Consider the following 27,556-nt stretch of genomic DNA (forward strand, 5'->3'; position numbering starts at 1 on the left):
AATAAATGGTGTTTTGGGGGTCGTCTTGATTGTACAGAAACTTGAGTACATGACTGCAGGTCTTAATTTGCCCTTACTCAAATTAAGGCCTTAAAAAGGTCATTAAATCAGGGATTTAATCAGAAAGTCATGGCATTAAATGTTGCAAACAAAAAAGTTAATATCTTCCTCTGTAATTTGTCATGTTTTCCAATACAAATATCTAAACATTAAAATGAAGATACATTTATTGAGATGAAAATAAAAATTATCATGAGCTTATTCTTAAAACATTAACAAATATCAACAAATTACAAAACTTCTGAGCCCATTGGCAGATTTGTTTTAATCATAAACTCACTTCATCAGTTTCACAGAAAACAAGAATTCATATTTTATGTAAAATGAATTAAAAAGTAATGGATATCTGATGGAAGTTGTATTTTCAAACTGGAGTGTTGCTAATAGAACTCGTTTCTCCCTAGACATTTACTGATGTATTGTGTTCTCTTCGATTTACTCCTTAAATTTTTCTTTACTTGTTCTTAAAAAGTTGTAAATGTACCTGCAGAAACCCTGAATGTCTTTGTTCTGCTGAACACAAAGGAATTTATTTTGAAGAATATTTGTGACCAATCAGTTGTGGGGCACTTCCATAGTATTTTTCCCCATACTATGCAAGTCAGTGGTGCCCCACAACTGTTTGGATACCCATATTCAAAACATCCTCTTTTGTGTTCAGTAGAACAAAGAAACTTGTACAGGTTTGGAACAGCTTTAGGGTGAGTAAATGACAGAATTACATTTTTTGGGTGAACTATCCCTTTAAGTGGAGGATTAGGTAATACAAGTGAAATGTATTTTCAAATATAATGTGGATTTTACTGCAACTAGTGTGAAATTGACATCACATGACATACGTCTCATATAAGCCCGGCCTGAGAGATGATTCATTTATGTCTTCCACATTACCGCTGTGTTGAAACCTATTTACAGTTTATGGTTGAAACCAGCGCTAAAACAGTGGACCGAACCATTCACGACATACAGAGGGGTGACATTTCCTATGCAATAACCCATTGGCCGCTGAACGTGACAATTAAATATAGACCACCTTTATTAATTTATCTTTAAATATAACATTGTATTTCAATATTTTAATTTCTTTGCTTTTTTTAACACAAACAAAAAGTATTCATAGCCAGACTTTAAGCGTGTGCACGTCTGCGCAGAGACTGCAGACGCAAGAGATGTTCAACTCAACGCACGTCCGGTTTTACGGAAATCCACCAATTTATTAATATAGTCGTCTTGTATTATCTTTATTTTATTTTATTCAGACAACAATAACGTCATACAATACAATGGTTAATAAACAAGGAAAGTACACGGAGTTAAAGATACAACTTAAAATTTTATAACAACTTAAAAAATACATGGTCTTGACATTTTTTTAATTTAAAAAGTCTCCATTACTGTCCATGTCTATTCAGTAATCCAACAAAGTTAGTTTTTACTAGTACATCTACATGTATATGTATATATAACGTATGCAAAGTTATTATTTGGTGAATTAAATGAAATTAATGACATTAAAATTTCTCATTCAGCCTGGACGAGAGCTGATATTCTCGCTGTCTCTTTAAGAGCCTTGCTTGAGATTTGTTTTCAGACTCACACAAACCGTCCTTTACCGGTTCAAACCAGTTTTCTGAGAGTGCGCAGTAAGTGTAAACAGGAAGAAGAGTGCAACATTAAACAGCGTCGATGAACGTTATGATACATTGACATTAGCTTATCTATTCGAAGCCGCGATGCAGGTGTACAGTAATAAGCTCGGTTAAACGTTATTAATGTATGTCTAGCACACGACGTAGAACGAGTCAACAAAAGCTCTTAGCGAAAACAGCGGGTAATGCTAACTGGCGGTTCTGACAAACACATCGTTTTGAGACGGATCGCGTTAACTTGCAAGAAGGAATTTCAAATATAGTTCAGAAAGCTTTCATCTTTGCACGCGAATGACTGTCGTGTTTGTCAAAATAGAGATCTGCAGGTAGTTCATGCAGATAATTTGCGTCCGATTGAATTCCGCTCCCTACCGGTGACTGAATGGCCTACTAACCCACTAAGTTAGTGAATCGGGTGACTGGTCCGTTTTCCTGCGGAAGAAACGCTTTGGCTGACGACTAGTCCGATACTTCCAACAGCGGTAATTTAATACAATCCAAAATGGTTCAGAAAGACAAAATAATCGAGTCGTCACAGCCAGAGAATGAAGTAAATCCAGTGCCAACCGAAGCTGTTGCAGATACGCTGTGTCCAGTTGACGAGCCCAGTATCGGAGTTGAGCGAACAGGCCGAAGGAAATTCATCACTGGTGTTGTAGAGGGTGAGCCAATTTAGACAAATCCAACCTAACTGTTACATACTGTCGTCAAAATCACGTATATTCAGCTATATGTTTTCACTTAATTACATGCGCTGTTTAATTAGAGCACATAGTTATATATTCTTTAGCCATTGATTGATTGTAGCATCTGTGTGTGGAATGTGTTGCGTTTGTCAAAACCATTTGTTGCACTTATATTGTTCACCACAGGCTTCTATGGACGGCCATGGACTATGGAACAAAGGAAAGAGCTTTTCAGGAGGTATTGTGCAAAAATCAAATTTTCTAGCATAATTGTATCTATTCTGTTTAAATGTGTATTTTATTCTTGTACATATATTTTGTATATCTTGTCTATTGTGTACATACGTTTGTGTGTGTGCGTATTATATTATTTGTCTCTCTATTTCTGATTCTGGGATTGACACTGTTAGACAAGTCTAAACATGCTAGTATTGTTTTCGCAAGATTAACCTCAAACAAAAATCATAACTTAAATGTATTGTGTTTCAGGCAGCAGAAATGGGGTTTGAACACCTATCTGTATGCCCCAAAAGATGACTACAAACACAGAATGTTTTGGAGAGAAATGTATTCTGTTGAGGAAGCAGGTGATATATCATATGTCCTTTGAAATTGTAACAGTTGTTAGTCTTTTATATGGTTTAAAATGTATTTGTGTAATTTTCTGTCTTGTGTTTTTAAAGAGCAACTCACAACTTTAATAAGTGCTGCTAAAGAGCAAGAGATTGAGTTCATTTATGCCATTTCCCCTGGCCTGGATATTACGTTCTCAAATCAGAAGGAAGTGTTGACACTTAAAAGGAAGTTAGACCAGGTAAGAATGAACCTATTCAGAAGCTTAAACAGCACTGATGTCAGTGTTTTTGTGACCTACATCCTTAATCTCGGTCTGTCTTTTGTGCAGGTCTCTCATTTTGGGTGCAAGTCTTTTGCCTTACTGTTTGATGACATCGATCATAACATGTGTCCAGCTGACAAGGAGGTATTCAGCTCTTTCGCACATGCCCAAGTGTCTATCACCAATGAGATCTTCCAATATTTGGGAGAACCTGAAATATTTTTATTTTGCCCCACAGGTAAGATTATTTTGATCAACTAACCATGCTGCTTTGTGTGATTCTATCAAATGTATTGTTTCTACATCATGCCTTATCATAATTATTTAACGTCTCCTTGTCCTCAGAGTATTGTGGAACATTTTGTTATCCAAATGTGCCACAGTCGCCTTACCTGCGCACAGTAGGTGAAAAGCTGCTTCCTGGTATTGAGGTGCTGTGGACGGGTAAGTTGTATTTTCTTTGAGTGGACTGGAATAATAGTTTGAAGATATTAAAAATGCCTTTTTGTGTTTGAACAGGTCCAAAGGTAGTTTCTAAAGACATAACTGTTGAATCTATTGAAGAAGTCACGAAGATACTGAGGAGAGCCCCTGTCATCTGGGACAATATTCATGCTAATGACTATGATCAGAAGAGACTTTTCTTGGGGCCTTATAAAGGCAGATCCACAGAGCTCATTCCTCGGCTAAAGGGAGTCCTCACCAACCCCAACTGTGAATTTGAGTCTAATTTTGTGGCCATTCACACGTTAGCCACGTGGTATAAGTCTAACATGAATGGAGTGAGAAAAGATGTTGTCATGAGTAAGTATTTCTTTAGGGAAACATTGTTTTTATAATTAATTATGTATATTTATTAAAAAAAAAAAGTATGTACATTTATAACACTGTACTTTGTATTATATTACCTTTGCATCAAATTACTTAACGCTGCTGTGAGGGTGTTTCTAATACAACGGCTATTGAAGTGGCTGTAAAATTTTCTCTTAAGTCTGCTGTTTTCAATCTTTATTTTGTTTCCTCTTTTGAAAGTTGTAAAAGCATTATTGTCGAGTGTGGCAAGCAGGACGAGGGCCATGAGAGATACGAGACCGGTGCGGTGATCAGTAATCACGCCACCGGCCTCGTGCCGCTCTCTCACGGCCCTCGGCCTCATCCTGCTCGCCACATGGAGTTTTTCCTTTGCTATGTGAGCAAATGGGAACATGAAAAATATGTTTAATGTAGTCTCTCATTCACCACTATTTAACTTATAGTTATAGAAAACGACTTCTGCTTCTGAGAAACACGGAAATGTGAAAGGGTCAATTGCTGCGTTTATTTCAAATTATTCATCCATGGACCTTTTTAAAAGTTTTTTTTTAAATAAATCCTCACAAGAGATTGCAGCAATTAGCAAACAACAATGTTCCAATCAATCCCCAATGGACAAAATTCTACCTAACATTTTTTTCATTCTGATATACATCACAACAGGGAAGAATACGACTTTTAAATCAGCTAGAATTCAGACACAATTAGCATTCATAAGGAAAAAATCTTGCTTTATTTTTTATATTCTACAAAAAATGTTATGCAAAAGTGCTGTTTTTTTTACTAAGTGAATATTCGATATGTCGATAAGGGGCTGTTATTCATCAACTTTGTCATATTTGTGTATTTATTCTTGTCAGATTGTAGCTTCATTGCTTCTCATTTCTGTTTAGCTGACGGTGAAGACAGCACTGTGTCCATCCAGATAAAGCTGGAAAACGAGGGCAGTGATGAGGAGCTAGAAACAGACATCCTCTATAGTCCTCAGATCGCGCTCAAGCTGGCTCTCACTGAATGGCTAATCGAGTTTGGAGTGCCTCATCAGTACAACAGTAATTATGTCTTCTTTGTGTGATATATTTTAACATGATTTAAGTTGTTTTGAATTTTGGTAACATCTATCTTAACCTTTCTCCTCTTTGTTGCAGGTCGGCAGGTACCTCACAGTGGAACTAAAAGCAGTTCTGTGGATGTTCCTGCGCTCACTTCTCCCATCCTGGACACTTCCACTACAGTGACTACAGTCTTCCAACAGCCCATCATGAGTCCAGATGTGCCACTTAGCGATGAACTGCACGTGCTCTGCAAAGAAGAAGAGGTGGAGGTGGAGAAGAAGGAGTCCGACGAAGAACCCATGGAGATGGTTGTGGAGAAACATGACGAGGTGGAGGACAATAAAAATGTCAACCAGATCCTCACAGAGATTGTCAAGGCTAAGATGACAGAAGATCTCAAACCCATGGACACAGACAAAGAGAGCCTGACAGAGTCCAAGTCCCCAGAGATGTCCATTCAAGAGGATTCAGGCAGCGATATTGCGCCGATGCAGACTGATGATCAACTCAACAAGGAATTGTTTGTTCCAGGTCCCAATGAGAAACCACTGTTCACTGCTGAAGCACTTACCCTGGAGGATTTAATCCTGCTGGCTGAACTCTTCTACCTGCCATACGAACACGGTCCAAAAGCAGTGCAGATGCTAAAAGAGTTTAACTGGCTGAGAGCCAATAGTAATTATGTCAGTGTTAACTCCAAAGCAAAGGATCCAGAGAAGGTGAGAAATTACATATTAAAAAACGGATAGAAATGCAGGCTGGTCAATATGTAGTGCTTTTGTTCAACTAGGTATTAAACTGAACAAAAAAACTCTACTTTCATGGGAAACCTAGGATTATCAGGGAATTTGTACAATTGCATTTTTCTAGGCCTGAAAAATCATGAAAATTAATAGAATTTTAAGAATATAAATTCCAGAATTAATGTACTTTTTTCTAATTGATGCTTCACATTACACTGTTTAATTAACTGACTAAACGTTGCTCTTGAGTAGAGTAAAACATCCTTTGTGATCCTTTGTCTGATTTGTGAGCTAATTTGTGATTTATTTGCAAACTTGAGTGAATTTGAATGATTTTTAATGGAAAAGACATCTAAAAGTCATGGAAATGTGTTGGTCAATGTATGGGAACTCTTTTTCTCTGTCATGGCCTTGTTTTGTCCATGTTGAATTAAATAGGAAGTAAAAGTGTTAGTTCAGTAGACAGACAAAATGGTGGCAATGCAGTAATTATTTGCACCACATGGTGGTGCCTTTATGATAAGAATAAAATACTCACTTTTTTAGTTAACTACACATTTTTATTAGTTGCTGCAGAGCTGCGTTGAGGCAGTAGACTTTAGATACAGTGGTAATAAGGTGGTTTTCATATGTTTCACATAGGTGACTGAATGGCAATCCAGAGCGGAATACTTTGAGGAGATGTGCTGCTCCGTCATCCAGATGTTCACCAGGCTCTCCAACTCAGCCAACAGGACCATTCTGTATGACCTGTATCCCTATATCTGGGATATAAAGAGTATCATCTCAATGGTGAAATCATTTGTTCAGTGGTTAGGTAGGTATGGCCACAAATCTCTTTGCTCCCCCTCATTGTTTTTTAACCATGCTGAGCCCATGAAATGCTTAAGTCATTTAGTTGAATCCCAAACGATGAGCATTAAATTTGTCAGTCACATCCTCATCAGTTTTTAAACTACACTTTAAACATTGCACCGTTTCATAGTGACATCATTAAGATTTCAGGTGCTTAAAATGCATTCCTTAATAGATGGCAGTGCATATTTTTATACTTAAGTAAATTAACACTTTCTACTCTATCATAAGACCTCAGTTCTCACTTACAGTATGAACAGCTTCCACTTGAAATTTCTTGGGCGAAGTCTGCCATTTATGGGAAAGTCTAGTGTACACTCGCTTTTCCTTACTTATTTTCACTGTGTAAATACTGTTTTCCTCTACTGACTGGATGCTGTCCTCATTGCTAGTTAGTGCCTCTTCTTCAGGCCACTCTTAATCTGGTCAAATGAATTGGATGGCTGTGGTCACAGTTGCCAGGGTGGGTCCTGCTGCTTGCTGTGCATTCAGTGCGTTAACTTGGCAACATCTGTTGCAATCTCTTTCGATCAGGGGTGTGATCGTGAAGGAAAATCGGCCCCTTACGCCCTAGCGCGCCGCGCATGCGAACTTGAAAAGCAAGGCGGCTGTGTAAGGCTATTCTGGTGCACCTTGAGCAATTACTTAGCAGATATGGTAAAAAAAAAAACATAATATACAGATTATGTGTATTACACGAAGATACTCCACAAACAACCTCAGCGTTTGCTTTACTCTAACTGAACTGGTCCGGTCTGGTCCAGCCAGAAAACACTTTTTAAGTGATACTACATTCCGGTGAACTGTACACAGTTCTCATGATCCTAAATTCATTTGTGCAGTCAGCGAACTGAAGGGTCTCTCATGAGAAAAACGCTTGGGTCATTAGCCAGCCCTTTTATTTACGATGATTTTATTGAGAGACCTGTCACTTACTGAGAATGCCCATGTTTGTTATCCATATAGCTTCTGGGCATCGCTACAGTGCAGTTAGAGTAATGGATTCGGTTCTAAATGAGGTTTTTGTTGGAAGTTGGTTGAGTAATTATAGCACCAGCATGGCCTGGGTTACCTTGGTAACCACATTTTATTCACAGGTTTCTGTCCAGCTTTATAACAAAGCAACACAGCAGGCAGCAACCAAAACTGGCATGCCACACCTAAATTGTTAGCTGATGGAGGGGAAAATCAAGTGTATAATATGCTGCACTAATGAGTGTGTTCAATAGAACTGGAATCAAACACTTGATTAGCTTTCTTTGAAAACCCCATAATGGCTTCTCTTTATGTGAGAACATGCCCATTGAACAAATGTGATGTTGATTTAACTGACCCTTTAGTGTAAGTTTATAGGGATGCACCGATATTTTGTCCGATGACCGATAATTCTTTATACTTGAAAGCCGATAACCGATATATATATGGCTGATAAATCTAAATCCAAATTTTTATATAATTTTTGAGAGAAATTTTGTTTCAAAAACAAAAGTCTCACCATTAAAAGCCATGTCCAAAGCACTTCAACGTACGTACATCAAAGATATACTGCACTGTAGCCTAGTTTGAACCAGTGCAAGTTTTAAAATTATCTTACACTCCTTTTACACTACATTAAATAATGCAAACAAACCACTGGACAACATAACTTGCATATAAAGAATCAAAATGCATGTGCTGTTGATAAATAAACGGTATAGCCTCTGCACAGACAATTATGAAATTATTTTAATTAAACTGTATTGTTGATGAAAATGACACAAGAAAAATAAAAGTCCTAGTTGTTAAAAACATCTAAAATGTTATATTACTGTTTCAAATATCAGCATTGCTTTTTTGAGCTGAATGAACATCTAAACTGAAGTGCTTTGTTTGGGGGTTAATTAGCTCAACGAAACGCATGCTATTTAAGCTATTTATACAACATAAACATAATATTACAACTTTTATCTTCACAAAATAATGCAAATGCACAAGTGAACTAAGTTATGTGCTTGTCAGAATGTGTCCACAACTCCTGTTGTGGATCCGCTCTAGCCTATGACAGACTTGCGCTGAAAATTTTCCCCGTAACTGTGTTTTCAAAGTGATTTCAAGCAAATGTCGGGCAACCTTCATGGCGGACCTGCACTTCTAAAGTGTTTCAGCTACAATTAATACAGTATTTATCGGCTTTAATATATCGACCAAATTTTCTTATCGGTTCAATAACTAGAACATTAAAAATGAACATATATCGGCCAATACCAATATGGTGGTCAGTATATTGTGCATCCCTATAAGTTTATTAGGTTTTTGTGTGGACTGTCCCCTCTCACTATGCTTCTCAGCCTTTGTTTAGATGGACAGTCCAAATCCCAGTGCATTTTCAGACAGCATTTCTGCCCCGTCCAAAGCAGTGCAGATGGCATTCAGTCAGCGGCTCACTGCTGTTGTGCTGAGATCACTTACTAATGAGCTCTTGTATTGTCTTTTCCCTTCGTTATGTACAGATGGAAGAGTCCTCGGCACAAGTGTCTACTGCTATTGGATGGACAGTGCCCGATGTATGCACAGTGCTGCGATTTATTTTTTTTATTTTTTTCGGGGTTTTATAGATCATATTCTTTTTCGTTATGTGCCCAAATTATTTTAATTTCTTTCAATGTCTCAGGAAAGGAAAGGTTTTTGTATGAAGTCACATTTGCGCAGCGATAGCTCAAGTTTTAGGTGTTAACCCCCCAATTCTTTTCTCTGGCAGCTCTAACATAATTTTTGTTTCTATCAGTAGGCCCAATTGAAATGGCTCAGACAAGCTTTACCACACCATCTTAGGGGAAAATTGATATTCTTGCCTCATCTAAACATCTCTATAATAAAAATAATCAGTTAACAAGAATATAATTTTATAGATAAATAAATAAAAAGTAAAGGAAGTGATAAAATTCCCCTCAGATGGTGTGTGTGCTGTGTGTCCTGCCATTTCACCACAGGATGTGTTAGTATGATCAAACTGATTGAAAACGGGGGAACTTTGTCTCCTGGATCTGCGCTGCATTTGTCTTGTTACATGACACTGAGTCCTCATCCCCTCACATTGGTACTGCTATTTAGAAACGGATGGATTTCAAATTTCAATATGCTTGTGTCTGCTTAACGGCGATTTAAAAAGTGCCCAATTTTATCGTAGTTATCTGCTGCTGGAGCAAATAGGGGTTGTGACTGGAAATATTCAGTTGCTGCAGACTCTTGATTTAGAGGTTTTTCTTTTGAAGGGTCCAGATCTACTCCATCAATCATGTAAAATAAAGTTTCCATCGATCAAAGAAAGCGTCCACAGTGGTGGCTGATGAACAATGCTCGATAGTCATGTGACAAGGCAGATAGGTCTAAATGTGACTTCAGATGAAGGTTAGAATTCAGAGGGCTTAAACAGCTGAAGCTTATTTAGTACCAGCGAGTGAACTGATGACGTATAACAAACAAAATCCCCACACAGGCTGTTGTAGGAAAAGCGCTAGGCTACAGCTTATAATTCTTGAATATCTCGTCTCTTCAAAACAGGCAGAAACCTTGAGTTGAAGAGCTAGTACCAAACCTTATCCTAGATTGCATCATGAACCTCACTTATAACTTCTTGAGGATCATGTGGAAAAACAAATTGTTTCAGTAATATGCCGAAATCTGACTTTGCAGTCAGTGTAAGCCCTCTGTCATCGTAAGCTTAAGCTGCTTGAGCCCTAGGCAGAAGATATCCAACGCTTTTTGTTAATCTTGAGGCGTTTTCCTTGATTGTAGTATCTACATTTATTTTCAATGCGTTATTTGGAAATAAGACACCTCTACCCTATACCCCTTCCCCCTCATTATGCCAGAAAGCCCCTCACATAATGTTTTCCGCTTGGATCTGATCTCAACAGGGTGTCGTAGTCAGTCGTCAGCACAGTTCTTAAGTGGCGACCAAGAGCCCTGGGCCTTTAGGGGCGGTCTAGCAGGAGAGTTCCAGGTATCCAATATTGAATTACCAGCAAAATGTTACACGAAGATATATTTTCGTTTGTTTTAGATGTTGGTGTGGTTGCAAAACGCTACGGGTTGGTCTGTTTAAGGTGAGCTGTCAGCAGCTGCACAGTAAAACAAAGGGGTGTTGAGCCACTTAGGCTTTTTTTTCTGAAGTGTCAACTGAAGTGGTCGAACGACAACTGTCAGATCTAGTGTTTGGGGTGATGGTGTTTTCTAACCCAGCCTAAATTTGTATTTCTTTCAGCAACTGCCCAAATGAGATGCTGCTTTTCCCCTTGCGCTCGCGACAGCGCAGCATGGCTAGGTTTTATTTTATGACATCTTGTTTCTTTGCAGGAAACAGCGCAAAAATTATTTCCACATTTTGTCTGCGCCTGCGTCCACAACACTGCGCCTGCGTGTGCGACTGCGAGTCTGCCTACTCAAAGCTCCATGAACAAAGTACTACTAATCCATAACCTCAACATTCGAAACATTTAAATATAATTTGATTATCATAATTGGTGTGTCATGGAAAATATGAGATGTTTTAAGCTGGGAATTTTTGGTCATGGAGTTTTGCTCTGCGCTGTAGCATCATTCCTTTTCTCTACAGGACGTTCTAGCGCAGCGAAAAAGAGCGGGAAAGGAGCATCTCCTTTAGCCAGTTAAGCCTTTCTCAGACCAAGCCTGCGCACTTTTGTTTCATTTTGGTTTCTCTCAGAAAAAAAAAGGTGGAAAATGATTGTCAATGGTACGTATCTTAAGTATGATGTTTACATGCTCTTGCTGAAAACTGACCAACCAGAGAAGCCAGTTTACTTGTGAAGGCATTTATTTCCATGCCTGTATTAGGCACATTCTTGCTCAGCTCCTGTGTGAGGTTGGCACAGCTTGAGCAGGTAAACTCATGCTGAAGTTTCAGTAGCAGTGCAGTCACATGATCAAATCTAGAAAAGTTCTAAACTATTATATACTTTTGCTTTGGTCTCCACAGAGACTGTTGCCAATTGATGGGGCAAATGATCTTTTCTACCAGCCACCACCATCAATGCCTACTTCTAAAATCTATACCATAAGGCCTTACTTTGCCAAAGACGAGGTAGGTTTTGGCTTTCGTTTTGTACTTGTTTACAATTATAATCAAAATACTCAATTAAAAATACTCACCAGGATAGGGTTGTCAACATCATTATATATGTCTAAAGAATTTAGGTTTTTCAGGTAAAACATTAGCTTTTTCATGTAATTCAGTCAATCTGCTGTTTTATTCAAACTGTTACACTTGGTTGCAGACTTCCTTAAATATTTAATTGATATGTTGTTTTATGGCGCAACAAAAAACTATTTAATAGTGGTTAATTTGTAACTTGGCGGTTGCAGTGAAAATGGGCCTTAAGTTGTAACTTGCTCACAGATGGTGCAACCGACCCTAGGAATGTTAGTTTTGTGCTTTATGTTGAGGGCATGGCTTGTCTACGGTAAGCTGTCTGTAGTATGAAAAATCTGTAGATGTTGATGTCTAAATAAAACTTTGCTGTTGGCTGCTTGAATTCCCATCTGAGGTGTCCCAGTTTAAGCTTTGCTTTTAGGTTTATTTGCATCACATCTGAAGGATTCTGCTGAAACAGCAGTCTGGTCCACCTGTTAGTCCTAAGAAGGTTCACATTTTTTGGAATGAGAGCTGTCAGATGCCTTCTCACACTGCATCTCTCTCACTTTTTTCCTCAGTCTGCCATCTATAAGGTCTGCAAGGAGATGTTCACTGAGAGCTGTGATGGCATTTCTTTCCCAGATGAGTCATCACCGGACCTTATTGGAGACAGGTGAAGTTTGAGCTTCTACTATGTTTAGTCACATTAATGTGTTATGCATGCTTGATTAATAACATGTTAACTTTGTACCATCATCTTCATCGTTGCAGGTTTGTGGGAGGTTTTCTGACGCTCAGCCCAGACTATGGCTTTGTGCTTGAGGATGAAGAAGGTATCTGCGGCTATGCTCTGGGCACTGTGGATGTCAAACCCTTTGTAAAGAATTGCCAGATGAGTTGGATTCCGTTCATGCAGGAGAAATACAACAAGCCAGACACAGAGAAGGACCTGTCAGAGGCAGAGGTTTGCATGTCATGTCATTTCTTCTACATCAAACTCATCCTTAAAAGCCTGGAATATGAAATTATTTTTTTTTTTAAATATAACATTTTATTGAAGCTTCAGACAAAATCAGAAATCTTTGCTAAGCCAGCTAATTTGATTTGTATTCTTTTAGTTTCGCTTGCCAATATATATAAAAAAATGCTATGAAAATACAGGTTATCGGTACTTGTTATCGAAAAGTACTAAAAATGAAAGTATCCAAATCGGCCTCGTTCTGGAAAAAGTTGAATCGGTGCATTCCTAGTTTTATTCAGGGGCCAAAACAGAGAAAGAAATATGCAATTTGCAGTTGCTGTTATTTATATGGCCAAAAAGTTTGATTAAATTCTGATAGCTTGGAATGCAATGAGATTTTATAACAATATAGCAGACTACTTGCATAAAATGTTTAGAAATATCAATTGTCACTCTGTCTCCTAATAATACGTCTTAGTTAGATGTTATTTAAATGCTTAGTTTTATGATCAAAGAGATGTTTTCATTGTGGTGGGCAAAACAATTAATGCAATATAATAAATATTCTTAGAAATTTGCGTATCAAATATGATACAGTAGGCTTTATAAGATACAAAGGTTTGGAACACGTTTATGGCAACATCACATTTTTTTCCCCTATAGAAAATGATGCTAAGTTTCCATGAGGAGGAGGAGGTTTTGCCAGAATCGTTCCTCAGTAACTTCCCATCGCTTATTAAAGTGGACATTCATGCAAAGGTTACTGACCCCAGTGTAGCTAAAAGCATGATGGGATGTCTCCTCTCATCACTGAAAGCTAATGGTAGGTGGAGTTAAGTTGTGTGACATTAACTTTTTATTTAACATTAACTGTCCTTGTTCCCCATGATACTATTATTCATTGCTATAGTAATAAAATTATTACACGGTAATTAGTCACTAATTGTACAGTAAAGCTGCTTTTTCATCTCTGTGTGGTCTATCCCCTCTCACCACATTTCACTTTAACTTTAATCAGCAGAACAACGTTTATATTTATCAATTTCAGATGCTGACATTAAAGAGGGATGATCTTTACTGTTAGAGGACACGAAGAGCTGCAGTGATTTTATTGAATGCTTTGTTTCATAAACACATCTTTTTCTCCTCAGGCTCGCATGGTGCTTTCTGTGAGGTCCGGCAGATGGACAAAAGGATGTTGGACTTTTATAGCAAACTGGGCTGCTTTGAAGTGGCCAAAATGGAGGGATTCCCAAAAGACGTTATTCTAATGGGGAGGAGTTTGTGAATCTGAGCCGCCTAGAAGAAAAACCATACAGAAGGAGCCTCCTAGAAAGTGCATAAAGCTTTGGCCCACATTTTAAGGCCCCAACTCGCTACCTGTTCATGTAAATATCACGTTTTGTAATGGCAACTCTGGTGCCCTGTAACGGTAGCTTAAGTCACATCATTATGCTGAATGCACTTCTAGAATTTTAGGTGCTGTTCATTCACTTTGCCAGTCTGTGGTGGATGCTCAAGTGGTTTGTGTGTTCAGGGGGAGTGAGAAATGGAAAAAGAAGTGAAGTGAGTCTGTAAGAGTAATTCAGGACGCATGAGTTACTTTCACTTTTTTTCTGGTAGACAGATTGCTTGAGTTGGCCAAGTGCCATTGAACCTACTAAATCTCTTAGATGTGGCCGAGTTGCAGTTCGTGTTCGGCATATGTGCATGTTTAAGTTAATGTCTAGATCCTCCAGACAAAAGAAAACTTGCCATTACCTGATAAGAGATCTTCACTTTACTGTTTTTAATAGTTTATTTCAGTGCTTTACAGTGTTCAAAGCAATAATCCAGAAGGACTTCTTAACAGTCAGGGTTTGTGTTATTGCTTTTCAGGACATTGTAATAAATTCTGCAGTTTTCCAGGTTTAAACCGCGTCGGTGAGCTCATATGGAGAATGCAGCAGGCTAAAGCTATCCTTTGAGGTTTGGGATGCTTTAGAAAAGAAAAGAACAGAACTGAAACTGAACTTTGAGCAGGCAGAAGTAAATACAGTTAAATCATAATGTTCGTTGTCTTTAAGACCGCATGGGATACCTTTGTGTAAGCCTTTAGCATGTGTATCTTTTAACGATACATTTTTTCATTTTGTACAAAAATGCCCTTTGGCTCTTGTCCTTCTCTGTAATATATTTTAGGATAATGAAAAATACTTTCCTACACTTCTGCCTTTGTTTAAAGTGGTGAATTATACATTTCCGAGACCTGACAGGGTTACATTATAATTCTGTTGTTTACGACAACAACAAAAAAAAGTCACATTTGTAACCTAAACCTTAAGACCAATGCTCTGCACAATGTCTTTAATTAGAACAGAAGGAAAATTCAAACAAGTGGAAAAAAATTAAGGTATATTTATGAATTAATTTTAACATATTTGAGACCCGTTTTCTGTTGCCTGAAGAGAATGATAGCAGCCATTGCCTGTTCTTAATGAAGGTCTGCCTCTTTGTTAATATGTTTAAAAGCCCCACACGGTTTAATTTGTGTTTCTCTGAAATCGCAAGCCAGTCAGGATTGTTTCCCTGAATGTAGGTACAACATAAACTGTTTGTTCTGTTCTATTCCCCTATTTAACCAAAAGTACGGACAGAAAAGTTGTTTATTTATATAATATCGGTTGTGCCGTATCCTGAAAAACTAGATGAGCACAAAAGTCCCTTGCAGATTCCCCTATGTAATGTTTAAAATAATGCGGGGGTAAAAGAAAAATGTAAATACTTTTGTGCATGGGCAGTTTTGACAGTTTTTCCACTTCTTCCCCTTCCCATTTAAGGGAATTTGTACAAAAAATTGCTATTGTTTATCTCTATGGCTTGTTGCTTGGATCATTTTATTTTAGTTGATCACATACAATGCAAAGGGCTTTTTCTTTTCTTTTTCTTTTTAAAGGTCATATACAATGCATACATTTAAAAATATGAAGACCTTTCTGTATTTTGATGTATTATGATAATGTATATGTAATATAGTTGTAATTTCTGTAAGGGTTGTATGTAATTAAGATGTTATTAAAATGTTAAATAGAAAAGAAAATCTGGTCAGTGAGTGAAATGAAAAAATGCTTTTTAGACCCACAACCGCCACCCCTGGTGAACTCTTATTTCCGTCTTAGTTTCATTAAAACTTTGCAGGTGGTGCATTTAAATTGTGAAAAATTGAAAGCTGTTCCCATTTCTCATTATCTCTCTCTCTCTCTCTCTCTCTCTATATATATATATATATATATATACAGTATATTTACATACATGTGTGACAAACTAAGTACACCCTTACTGCTTCCATAGGAATTAAGAGGGTAAGTAGCAGTCAGATGCTGCTAATCAAATGCCTTTGATTAATTGATCATCAAGCAAGCGTGACCGACTCTATAAAAGCAGATGTTTTGGCAGTTTGCTGATCTGGAGCATTCAGGTGTGTGTTAACACAGTGCAGAGGAGGAAAGACATCAGCAATGATCTTAAAGAAGCAATTGCCATCAATCTGAGAAGGGTTGTACAGCCATTTTCCAACCATTTAAGTCCATCATTCTACAGTGAGGAAGATTATTTACAAGTGGAAAACGTGGAATAGTTGCCAGTCTTCCCTGGAGTGGACGTCCCAGCAAATTCACCCCAAGATCAGGCCAGGCACTGCTCAGAGAAATTGCAAAACACCCAAGAACTACACCTCAGACTCTTCAGGCCTCAGTTAATATATTAAATGCTAAAGTTCATGAGTACAATTAGAAAAAGACTGGATGAGTATAGCATGTTTGGAAGGGTTGCCAGGAGAAAGCTGCTTCTCTCTCTCTAAAAAAATAAAAAACATGGCAGCATGACTTAGGTTTGCAAAGTTGCATCTGAACAATCCTCAAGACTTTTGCAGCCACAGGACACCTTGTAGTCACTGAGTCGACCATGAACTTCTCTGTTTACCTAAGTATTCTAGATTCAAATGTGAGGCCATCTGTCCGACTGCTGAAGCTTGGCGGAAATTGGGCTGTGCGACAATGATCCCATGAACACCAGCAAATCTACAACAGAATGGCTGAAATCGAAAGGAATCAAGGTGTTGCACTGGCCAAGTCAAAATCCAGACCTCAGCCCGATTGAAATGCTGGGCTGGGACCTTCAGAGAGCTGTGCATAAACAAATGCCCGCAAACCTCAATGAACTGAAGCAACGTTGTAAAGAAGAGCAGGCCTAAATTCCTCCACAATGATGTGAGAGAGACTGATAAAGTCATATAGAAAACGATTCCTTCAACATATTGCTGCTAAAAGTGGCTCTACAAGCAGCTGAATCACAGTACTTAGTTTGTCACACATGGCTTCTCCATTTTGGCTTTATTTTTGTGAACCTGTTAAAGACCATATATATATATATATATATATATATATATATATATATATATATATATATATATATATATATATATATATTATGTCCTGATATGTAAAATGAATTCAAAAGGGTGTAGGCCTACTTTCTTTTTCACCTGACTCTATGCAAAGGATCATGTTAGATTGAAGACTGGAGTAATGGCTGCTGAAAATGTAGCTTTGCACAAACAGAACTAAATTACATTGTAAGACATTAAGTTTGAATATTTCACAATATTACCGTTTTACTGTAGGCCTATATTTATGCAGCCTTGGTGAGTATAAGAGAATTATTTCAAAACCTTTTTTTTTTTATCGTAATTATTCCCAACTTTTTACCTGTATTGTATATTTAATTGTTACAATGTCTTTTAGATATTGTAACAATTAAAAACGAGCTTTTAGGTCAGTGCTGGTGACGTCATAATCACGCGCCGTTTTTCGCGCTCCCGTCACATGTGTTTCGGAAACGCGACTTGCACTGTGGATATTGTAGCCTTTATTGAGTGATATTAGTAACGTTAGAACAGTTATGTCGTTTGTTGAGGACGAAACATCGGACAGTGGGGTGGACTCACGCTCGCGATTGGAAAGCTATGTGTTCAGTAAGATTAACCGTGACGCGCTGCATGCTTTGTAGATTTACTAGCACACGTGGAACAACTGCAATTGACTATTCCTTTAATAATTGTGGCCAGAGATGTTTAACGTTCATTAAAAAAACTGGATTACTTTACCCTCAAAATACCGTTCAAACGTGCTCGTTTTCAGTAATTACATTAATTTCTGCATATAAATTAAATATAGGCTACTTATATAATATAATAGTGTGATTTTGATTTCCATCAGGTTGTGAGTTGTCTTCTGAAGTTCCATTTTACACATTTCAAGCAGACGAAGATGAAGATGTGGAACATTTTCTGGAGCTCAGGACGGTTCGTAGAATATTTTATTAAAGGAAAGAGTTTGCCTGTCCTAAACCTGTATATGTCGCCATTCACTTTCATTCATTGCGCTTTTTTATACAGCTCTAGTAATGGTGACTGACGTGAAACTCCAATGTGTGTGAAATATAATGTTGATCAAATCATGATAGATTTTCATTTTTGGCTGATTTATAGTTTTAAAGTCAGTATGAAATAAAAATTCATCTATTTTCTCTATGCATATATTACAGATCTTATTGTGAACAATTCGTCTGTGTGTTTCTTTTTATATATTTTGTATGTCACCTTCTGTTTAAAGTCACCATAAAATCAAACATGACAGGTCTTATTTTTTTAGCCATGTTTATTATAAATAATTCATCCATGTAGATCATTATTTTTATTTATTTTTAAAGGGAAATCACCCAAAAATTAAAATGGTCATTTATTTACTCATCCTCAAGTTGTTCCAAACCTATATATGTTAAGTCTGTTGAACACAAAAGTAGTTTTTTTTTTAGTTTTTTTTGAAGAATGTTGGTAAAAAAACAACAACATACAATGGAAGTCAAAACGGTGCTGTCAACTGTGTGGTTACCTTAATTAAAATGACTTCCCCCTCCCTTTTTCAGCAGGGGTGGGACAACCTTTCACATATATGAGATCACAGCTATAGCAAACCACAGTGATCAAATCAATTCCTTATGGACAAAATTAAGTGCTGCCCTATATTTTTTTTTTCTGGTTTGAGAAACCATTTCTCGATCTTGTGGTGAAATGACAGAGTTCTCATAGGTGAAGTATGCAGGACTACTCCAGTCATTTAATGGAGCTCATTACTTTGCTCAATTTCAAGGGCCAAAAAGGTCTATTGTCAATAGTGTAGCAATATATGAAGCACAGCTCACACAGAACTCACTTCAAATCAAGCAGCTTTCTGTTGGTTAACACAGTGAACCCAATGCAAAATCTGTTAAAATCATGTGAAATTCCCGACTGAGTGGATTCCTATTGAAAGCTGGATTTCGCTCGTGAAAATTTACCTGACAGTGGTAACTGTGTCTGCTCCTTTAGTCTGCATAAACCCCACCCCTGCAAGCTCAACTTTTGGAGTGTAACGACCACATCTCATAAATCCAGTCTGATAAAAATAAAAAAAACAGCTGATTCATAGAACCAAGTTCCTGCCCAACATTTTTTATTTTACGATAATGCATTATACTCAGTTGTATGTCATGATATAGACAAAATGATCAGTTGCTGCTTTCATTTCATCGTGATTTTAAGATGTGTAAAAAGCTTGATGACCTGTACTTTTAAACGCCTTTCTCTCAAACCATTAGATTTGTCTTGGTGAGGGTGCCAAAGAGGAGAATAATGTTGTGGAAGTGACCGCTATGAATCACCAAGGAAAGAAAATATCTGTGCCCGTAGCTAATCTCAACATTTCCTGCCTCCCTATGGTAACGCTTTTTTTACTAAACTGTTATAGGTATTCAAATATGTTGCAAGTTTTTAAATCAGTGTTTTTTTTTCACATCTGTTTCTACTCAGGTAAGCCTTGGAGAGTTTGAGTTGATGGCTCCTGTCACACTGCGGCTGAAATCTGGATCTGGACCAGTGACTGTCAGTGGGTTACATTTAGTTGGTGAGAAATAAAACCTCAGTTGCAAGTCTCTATATCACAAAAATGCATTTAAAGCTAAAAATCACACACAGCATGCTATTTTATCCCCTTTGTTATGAAACTGAATGGTGCTGATTATTTCTCCTCTTTCAGCCACAGAGAATGAAGAGTCTGAAATATCAGATGAAGATGAAGATGATGATGTTAGTGAGGAGGAAATGCCCTCAGTCAAACCAGCCAAGAAAAAGCAGATTTAAATCAAACTTTGTGGAACAGAAATTGAGATGTTTACATCAGACCTTTATACGTTTTATATAATATTAGATGTAATGTTCTCCTTTGAGACATGATGGAGGGTGGTGGAGTGAATTTTGTACTGTCAGATTGTACAAATGTTAAATAGAACGTTTGAAGCCTCAATACAGCCAGCTCTGTGAACATTTACTTCATGTTAAAAATGTTTATATCAGTTAATACTGTTACTTATGTGTATGTAAGTAACCGCCAACACCAACCTTCAGGTTCACTCTCAGTTGGGAGACCCACGAATTCACAGTCCTGTCACCATTTTGCCCTTAAGTGAGGGCACTTGAGGATTATTCCGGATGTACTATCCCAGTAACACACTGTACCATGACAGTGAAAAGCCTGTCAATCTGCATCTGCCTTCAGGGAAAGCACCAGCATTATTCTCTACAGATTTTCTTCTTATCATGCATCATTTTGTTGTTTGAACTTTTGTTATAATCTTTTTATTTTTTTGGCAACCAGGGTTTTTAAATCTTAGTCCCTTTTTGAAGGACTGATAGAGGGAAGTTTTGCATGGGTGCATTTGATGTTGAGATCAGTCAAGGAGGACTTGCCATTGTTGTCATTTTTGTATTTTTACAGATTTATTTACTGAATCTGTAAATAAAATTAGTTGTTTTAGTAGAATCAGTGCAAATGGTACTTTTATTTAAGAGCTCACTTACCAACTGTTTTGGTAAATTCACCAGGGTGAACCTGGTTTTGCATAGTTCCATGTGTGCAAGTTAACATATATATATATATATATACAGTACCAGTCAAAAGTTTGGAAACATTACTATTTTTAATGTTTTTGAAAGAAGTCTCTTATGCTCATCAAGCCTGCAGTTAAAAAAAAAAATAATAATATTATGAAATATTATTACAATTTAAAATAATGGTTCTCTTTTTTAATATACTTTAAAATGTAATTTATTTTTGTGATGCAAAGCTGAATTTTCATCAGCAAGTACTCCAGTCTTTGGTGTCTTATGATCCTTCAGAAATCATTCTAATATGCTGATTTATGATCAATGTTGGAAACAGTTGTGCTGCTTAATATTTTTTTTATAACCTGAGATACTTTTTTCAGGATTATTTGATGAATAAAAAGAACTGTATTTATTTAGAATAGAAATCTTTTGTAACAATATACACTACCGTTCAAAAGTTTGGGAACAATAACTATTTTTTTTTTAAAGAAATTAGTACTTTAATTCAACAAGGATGCGTTAAATTGATAAAAGGTGATGGTAACGATTTATATTGTTAGAAATGTTTTTATTTTGAATAAATGCTGTTTTTATGAATAAATGCTGTTAACGTTTTACTCATCAATGAATCCTGAAAAAAGTATTCCAAAAATATATATTAAACAGCACAACTGTTTCCATCATTGATAATAACTGAGTATCAAATCATCATATTAGAATGATTTCTGAAGGATCATAAGACACCAAAGACTGGAGTACTTGCTGATGAAAATTCAGCTTTGCATCACAAAAATAAATTACATTTTAAAATATATTAAAAAAGAGAACCATTATTTTAAATTGTAATAATATTTCATAATATTACTGTTTTTTTTTTTTTTTTTTTTTTTTTAACTGCAGGCTTGATGAGCATAAGAGACTTCTTTCAAAAACATTAAAAATAGTAATGTTTCCAAACTTTTGACTGGTACTGTATATATATATATATATATATATATATATATATATATATATATATACACATACATACATACTTACACACACACACACACACATATATATATATATACATATATTAGTGTGTGGGTGTGTATATACATATAAAATGGAACACATGGCCAACATGAACACAATAAAATCACAAATGTATACATTCAGACAAGTCTTTTATATAATGAAAATAGATTTTAACCTGAAGTTAAATATTAACAGATCTATTAGGTCAATCTAACATCTGTTCATTATTTTTGTAATTTACATTTTACATGTTTGCTGTTTAATAAATTGTTTTGATTCATAATTCTTCTACCTATAATAGACTGTTTAACGTCGGGTTTTTCGGTGACAACTTACCCCATGTTGTGTTACAAAATGTGCCAATACTATTTCTTCTTGGGAAATAACGGTGGAAATGTTCAGTAGCTATTATTTAGGCGTAACGTTACCTGCTGCCTTCAACATTTGTGATGATACAGAAATTGACTTTGAAACCTAACCAGAAAAATGGGACAACTGCGGTTCCTTTAAAATGACGCCAACAGCTGGTGACGTCACTTAACTCCCCCTAGTAACCATCGTCGGCGTCTCGGAAGGGAGGAAGATGGTGAGAAGTTAATCTGCCTTTAGTCCTATCTTAGTGTATTATGTATTTAACTGAGATTTTAGAAACTTTGGAAATACGCGCAATGTATTCCGCGTTTGCAGCGTGAAGTCTTGATTATTAGCTGCAGTAGCGGGCTTTCTGTAGGGGTGAAGCCTGATGGATCAGCGGCGCTAAGTCTCAGTTAACGTTATTTGCCTTATTATTAACGTTAACGGTTACTTATTTCCCGAATTATTCAAATGTAAAGATTGTAACGTTAACTCATTCAAGAAATTATTATGATATTGTAGCCACCGACGGTAAATGGATAGTTGAACAAAATGTCATCATTTAATCATCTTTCACTTTCACTGGATTGTTTTATATAATGAGTGAATTGTGTCATTCTATCTTTAATCTCTTATTTTATTTTGTATTGAATATAACTAAATTATTAAAATTTAAATCTACAAATGTCTTTGTCTTTTTCATACTTTGTTAGATAAGGCTCTTAGCTGAGAGAAGTAACGTTAGTTGTTTCTCTCTCTCACAAATGTCCTTATAGTGTCATTGTTGTCTTGTTTAAAATCTGGTTATTGAGCATATTATGTTTATTCCAGGGTTTGTTGTCAATCCTTAGAAAACTAAAGAGTGCTCCAGACCAGGAGATACGCATTCTGCTCCTCGGATTAGACAATGGTGGAAAGACGACACTTCTCAAACAGCTAGCCTCTGAGGATATTAGTCACATCACACCAACACAGGTAACAACACACTATCTCCCTTTTGCTGGAAATACAAATTGCCTTGTAAAAAGTTCGTTTCTTCCATTTTCATAGAATAAGCTCTTAAAGGGATAGATATTTGTCATCATTTACTAACCTTCATGTTGTTCCAAACCTGTATGAGTTTCTTTCTTCTGTTGAACTCAAATGAAGATATTTTAAAGAATATCGGTAACCAGACAGTTGACGGCACCCATTGACTTCCATTGTAGGAAAAAAAGAATACTATGGAAGTCAATGGGTGCCGTCAACTTTCTGGTGAGTAAGTAATGCCCAAATTTTCATTTTTGGGTGAACTATCCCTTTAAGGGTTTTTTCTTGCTTTAGCACAATACAGCATTGTTCAGTTAATTTTAATTCTTCTGTCCTTGCCAGGGCTTTAACATTAAGAGCGTGCAGTCTCAGGGCTTCAAACTGAATGTCTGGGACATTGGAGGCCAGAGGAAGATTAGACCATACTGGAGAAACTACTTTGAAAATACTGACATGCTTGTGAGTGTTTCTTACGAGATATGTTTATGAGTTATGCATAGCCATTATTCATTATCATATATCACTGCCATTCAAAAGTTCTAAAGAAGTCTCGAATGCTCTCCAAAAATATAGTAAAAAAAAAAATACAATACTAACATTGTGAAATATTTCTAGTTTGCTATTTGAATATATTTTAAAATGTTGTTTTTTTATGTGATGGCAAAGCTTAATTTGCAGCAAGCAGTAACCAATTATTATTATCATCAATTTTTGAAAAGTTGTGCTGCTTAATATTTTTTGAAGACAGTCTATTTTTCAGAATTCTTTGATAAACAGCATTTACTTTCACTTTTGATATATTTAATACATCCTTGCTAAATAAAAGTATTAATTAATTTTTTTGAAATATCATACTGACGTCAAACTTTTGAACAGTTGTGTGTGTATATATATATCTTAAGTATGTGATATTTTCTCATATTTGTTTATGTGATGATTTTGACGTTGTGTTTTTGCATTTTAGATTTATGTCATAGACAGTGCTGACAGGAAGAGATTTGAGGAAACGGGACAGGTATAAAAAGATCTATCATTATAGCAAATGTGTTCATTATTTCTTGTCTTGTCTGTGTGTGTGTATGTGTGTAGATGAGAGATTATGAACCTTTCAAGGTCTCTGCAGGATATTTCTCACACTATGTGGCTTCACACTTGATCAGGTCTATGTCTAGCTACATTTTCCTGCTTAATACTGTTCACTGCAGCGTTTTTATTTTATTGGAAGTGGAACACTAAATTGCTCCAAGAAATGTGTAAGCATATACTCTCTTGATATGCATTTGTTCAAGCAAATCCATGCTGAAAGTATTGGAATGAGCTATTGAATTACTATTTGAATTGTTTATGTGGTGTGCAGGAGTTGTCTGAGCTGCTAGATGAGGAGAAACTTAGTGGCGTACCTGTTTTAATCTTTGCCAATAAACAAGACCTGCTGACCGCTGCTCCAGCCTCTGAGATCGCAGAGGGACTGAACCTGCACACCATTCGGGACCGTATTTGGCAAATTCAGTCCTGCTCTGCACTCACGGGAGAGGGAGTCCAGGTGAGTCATTGCTTTTACATTAGCCTTGTTTTATTTTTCCAATCAGTTGTTTAGACCGTCCCATCAGCGGCTGGTTTTTGGCTAAAGTGCTCCTTTCTTTCAGGATGGCATGAACTGGGTCTGCAAGAACATTACTGCAAAGAAGAAGTAGTAAGCCTAGTACTTTTTGTAAAGGGAATGTGAAAATCAAACTTTGTGGACTGTGTGGATTTTCTACCAGCTCGTCCAGGTTAAAGGGATATGAGGAGGCTTTTCTAACCCCTGACCCCTCTGAATCATTCCTCAGCCATCAACTCTATCTCACCCGCAGTTACTCTGTCAACACTGTGCAACAGCATGATACTCTGAAATCATTTGATTTATAATGTACAATCAACCACTGAATTGAGTGTATACGTTTGTTTTTTTTGGTATTATTATTCATTAGAATGTTGTCTGTTTGATCTTGGAATCTATTTTAATATCTTGGATTTCTATGATTTATTCCTTTTAGATGTTTTATACTATGCTAGATAAAATAAAATGAAACATTGCATACATTTTTTATTTTTATTTTTTTTGCATAGCCTGTGTTATTTTACTGGCTTGAACCACTGAATAAATATTTTACTGTGGGATGAGCATCTGGCTAAATCACAATGGATACCTGTGTATAACAACCAGCAGGGTTGCTACACAGGTGTGCTTGCTTAAGCACCTGGCTGTGGCAGTGAGGAGGTTTTTTCTATTTATGACATGATATGGAGACAATATTCTAATTCACATAATGCCTTCTGTAAAAGTCAGAAGCCTCAAGCAAGCACCAGACCAGCAACGCAGATGCTCATCACAAACAATTTTCTCTTTTTCAAAACAGAATACATTCAAACTTATGAAAATAAATATTTAGGAAATGTCTACAAAATGAAAATTAAATGACATTTCTCCTTTCTCTTGGTTTCCATGCTTAAGCTTCAAATATACAGTAGCCTAATATTTTGTGTAGACTGTGTCTGTAAAATGTTAGCCGGTGCACATTTAATGGTGAAAGTCAACAGTTGTTTTTTACCGTCTTACAACCAGAGATTAATCTGCACCTAGACTAAAGATTTTCCGATTTCAAAACTTTTTTGCCTTTCTACTGTATCGGTAGCCAAGTTTTATTGAAAACCCATTTTGCCAGCTAAGTAGGCTAGCCTAACATACTCCTTTAAGTTGTGAGACAGAAGCTGCTCATTAACATTTAACATTAATAAGTCAAAACTACAACTCGAACCCTGTCATATTACAGCACACTTAAATCAATCCGCCTTAAATGCATTATAGTCCATTAGAGCTGAGAATCTAAACGTATCAACTTTATTTTTAAGGTAAGAGCGGGCGCGGCCATTTGTAACTTGAATGTGCGAGCCAAATGCTTCCGGTCACGTTTGAATCGCTTTCAGTACAAAAACAGTCCGTTATGCTGCTTGATATTGCAAAGAGTAGGTAGCTGCTGTCATTATTGTAGGCAAATTTATTATCCTAATCATAAACGCACTGGATTGTATCGCAAATAGTTTTACCGGGTCTGCACTTTGTTTTTCTTGTTGGTATTTTCATAGCAGCTAGTTAATCGGAAGTGTCGCACGAAAATAGTGTTGCAAAAGGTGTATAGTGACCTGTATTTACATTTGAAACACTGACAAATGAATCTATCTATCTATCTATCTATCCATCCATCTATCCATCCACCCATCCATCCACCCATCCATCCATCTCTATGGAGAGAGGCAGATGTGGGCAGGTGACCTTGTGTTCCACTGGGGCTCTCCTCCCCCCTTAGAGGGCAGGGCTAATGTCACACCTCCGTTAAACCCTATGTTGCCATGGCAACTGCTTTATGGTCATGTCAGAACTGTTAAATGCATAGATAGCCTACCTGCTGTTTCATAAACGAGTAAAGGCGTTCACGCTTTTCTCTGGAGCTGGCAGTGCACTTACAAATAACTCATAGCTATTGATGCTTTATTCTTAGTAACTGAAATTCATAAGCTCAATTGATTGACAGACAAAGCACTCAGAGATGTTGTGGGTTCACAAAAGAACTCATTCCTCAGAGTATACATTCACTCAACTCCTTAGTTTGCCCAGTCTTCAGTCCAAGCACTCAGCAAACATAGAGACACAGGGTGGGTTTTCGTGCACCGGGACTGTCAGCACCTTCATTTGCAAATCAGTGAGCAACAGACATTTGCTGTTTTTGAGTTTGTCCACTGAATGACACAGAACCGGAACTCTCCGCAGAAGCCATCTGTGCTGTGAAGGATGTGGCGATGAGGTGTGTCAGCTGCCAGTGAGACCGAACACTGCGATGTTGATAAGGAATCACAAACAGGAGAATTCGGTCATAATCATCAAACCTGTATGCTAAAAAGAATGTTGTAGCTGTTTTTGTCCATATACAGTGAAACTCAGTGAGTTCCAAAACAACACGGCACGGGACCCCACTGACTTTCAGTTTTAGGACACAATTATGTTTAAAAGGCAATTATAGGCCTACGCATTGATATACAAAAAACTAAATATATCAAGAACAAAATATGAACTGAGCTGGATAACTTTGCAACATCAACACTATTACTGAACTGAACTGAATAAACATTTAACTGACATTAAATAAATAATGACTTTATTGCCCTTCTGTTGAACTACTTATAGCTGAATCAAACTTGTTTCATAATTAATGAACTTTGCAACATTGAGTTATTGAACTGAATTGATACGAGAGTGAACTGAGCTGAATAATGATATTATCTTCTGTAGAGCTGAAATCGAGTTCGTTTCATAATTTATTTAATCATTTCGTAATTCATTTTACATCACTGTCATTTTCCTGCTTAT

The 27,556-nt window shown here is 36.8% G+C and overlaps 3 protein-coding genes across 7 annotated transcripts; all 3 read left to right on the forward strand.

The window, feature by feature from the left end:
• Nucleotides 1-1,216: 1,216 nt before the first annotated feature.
• Nucleotides 1,217-15,870, forward strand: oga (O-GlcNAcase). The gene is made up of 16 exons (XM_084391538.1): nucleotides 1,217-2,371; nucleotides 2,582-2,633; nucleotides 2,885-2,982; nucleotides 3,079-3,209; nucleotides 3,300-3,471; nucleotides 3,579-3,677; nucleotides 3,753-4,037; nucleotides 4,940-5,098; nucleotides 5,195-5,820; nucleotides 6,487-6,661; nucleotides 10,596-10,681; nucleotides 11,675-11,779; nucleotides 12,409-12,503; nucleotides 12,602-12,794; nucleotides 13,455-13,614; nucleotides 13,943-15,870. Exons 1-16 carry the CDS (start codon nucleotides 2,212-2,214, stop codon nucleotides 14,077-14,079), a joined length of 2,733 nt encoding a protein of 910 aa, XP_084247664.1. The 5' UTR covers nucleotides 1,217-2,211; the 3' UTR covers nucleotides 14,080-15,870.
• Nucleotides 15,871-17,622: 1,752 nt separating this feature from the next.
• Nucleotides 17,623-20,686, forward strand: npm3 (nucleophosmin/nucleoplasmin, 3). Its single transcript, XM_084391705.1, has 5 exons — nucleotides 17,623-17,802; nucleotides 18,047-18,132; nucleotides 19,467-19,586; nucleotides 19,678-19,771; nucleotides 19,904-20,686. Exons 1-5 carry the CDS (start codon nucleotides 17,730-17,732, stop codon nucleotides 20,005-20,007), a joined length of 477 nt encoding a protein of 158 aa, XP_084247831.1. The 5' UTR covers nucleotides 17,623-17,729; the 3' UTR covers nucleotides 20,008-20,686.
• A 1,623-nt stretch (nucleotides 20,687-22,309) lies between these two features.
• Nucleotides 22,310-25,625, forward strand: arl3a (ADP ribosylation factor like GTPase 3a). 5 transcript variants are annotated; one of them, XM_084392384.1, is made up of 6 exons: nucleotides 22,310-22,354; nucleotides 22,954-23,097; nucleotides 23,494-23,610; nucleotides 24,116-24,166; nucleotides 24,509-24,694; nucleotides 24,798-25,625. In XM_084392384.1, the coding sequence occupies exons 1-6, from the start codon at nucleotides 22,352-22,354 to the stop codon at nucleotides 24,843-24,845; spliced, it is 549 nt and encodes a 182-aa protein (XP_084248510.1). In that variant the 5' UTR covers nucleotides 22,310-22,351; the 3' UTR covers nucleotides 24,846-25,625. The 5 variants fall into 5 exon arrangements, with proteins under 5 accessions (XP_084248510.1, XP_084248511.1, XP_084248512.1 ...); XM_084392385.1 differs by having other exon boundaries at nucleotides 22,325-22,354; nucleotides 22,974-23,097; XM_084392386.1 differs by having other exon boundaries at nucleotides 22,347-22,653; nucleotides 22,974-23,097.
• The last annotated feature ends 1,931 nt before the right edge of the window (nucleotides 25,626-27,556 follow it).

This window comes from Rutilus rutilus, assembly GCF_951802725.1.
Source record: "Rutilus rutilus genome assembly, chromosome: 20".
Lineage (NCBI taxonomy): Eukaryota > Metazoa > Chordata > Actinopteri > Cypriniformes > Leuciscidae > Rutilus > Rutilus rutilus.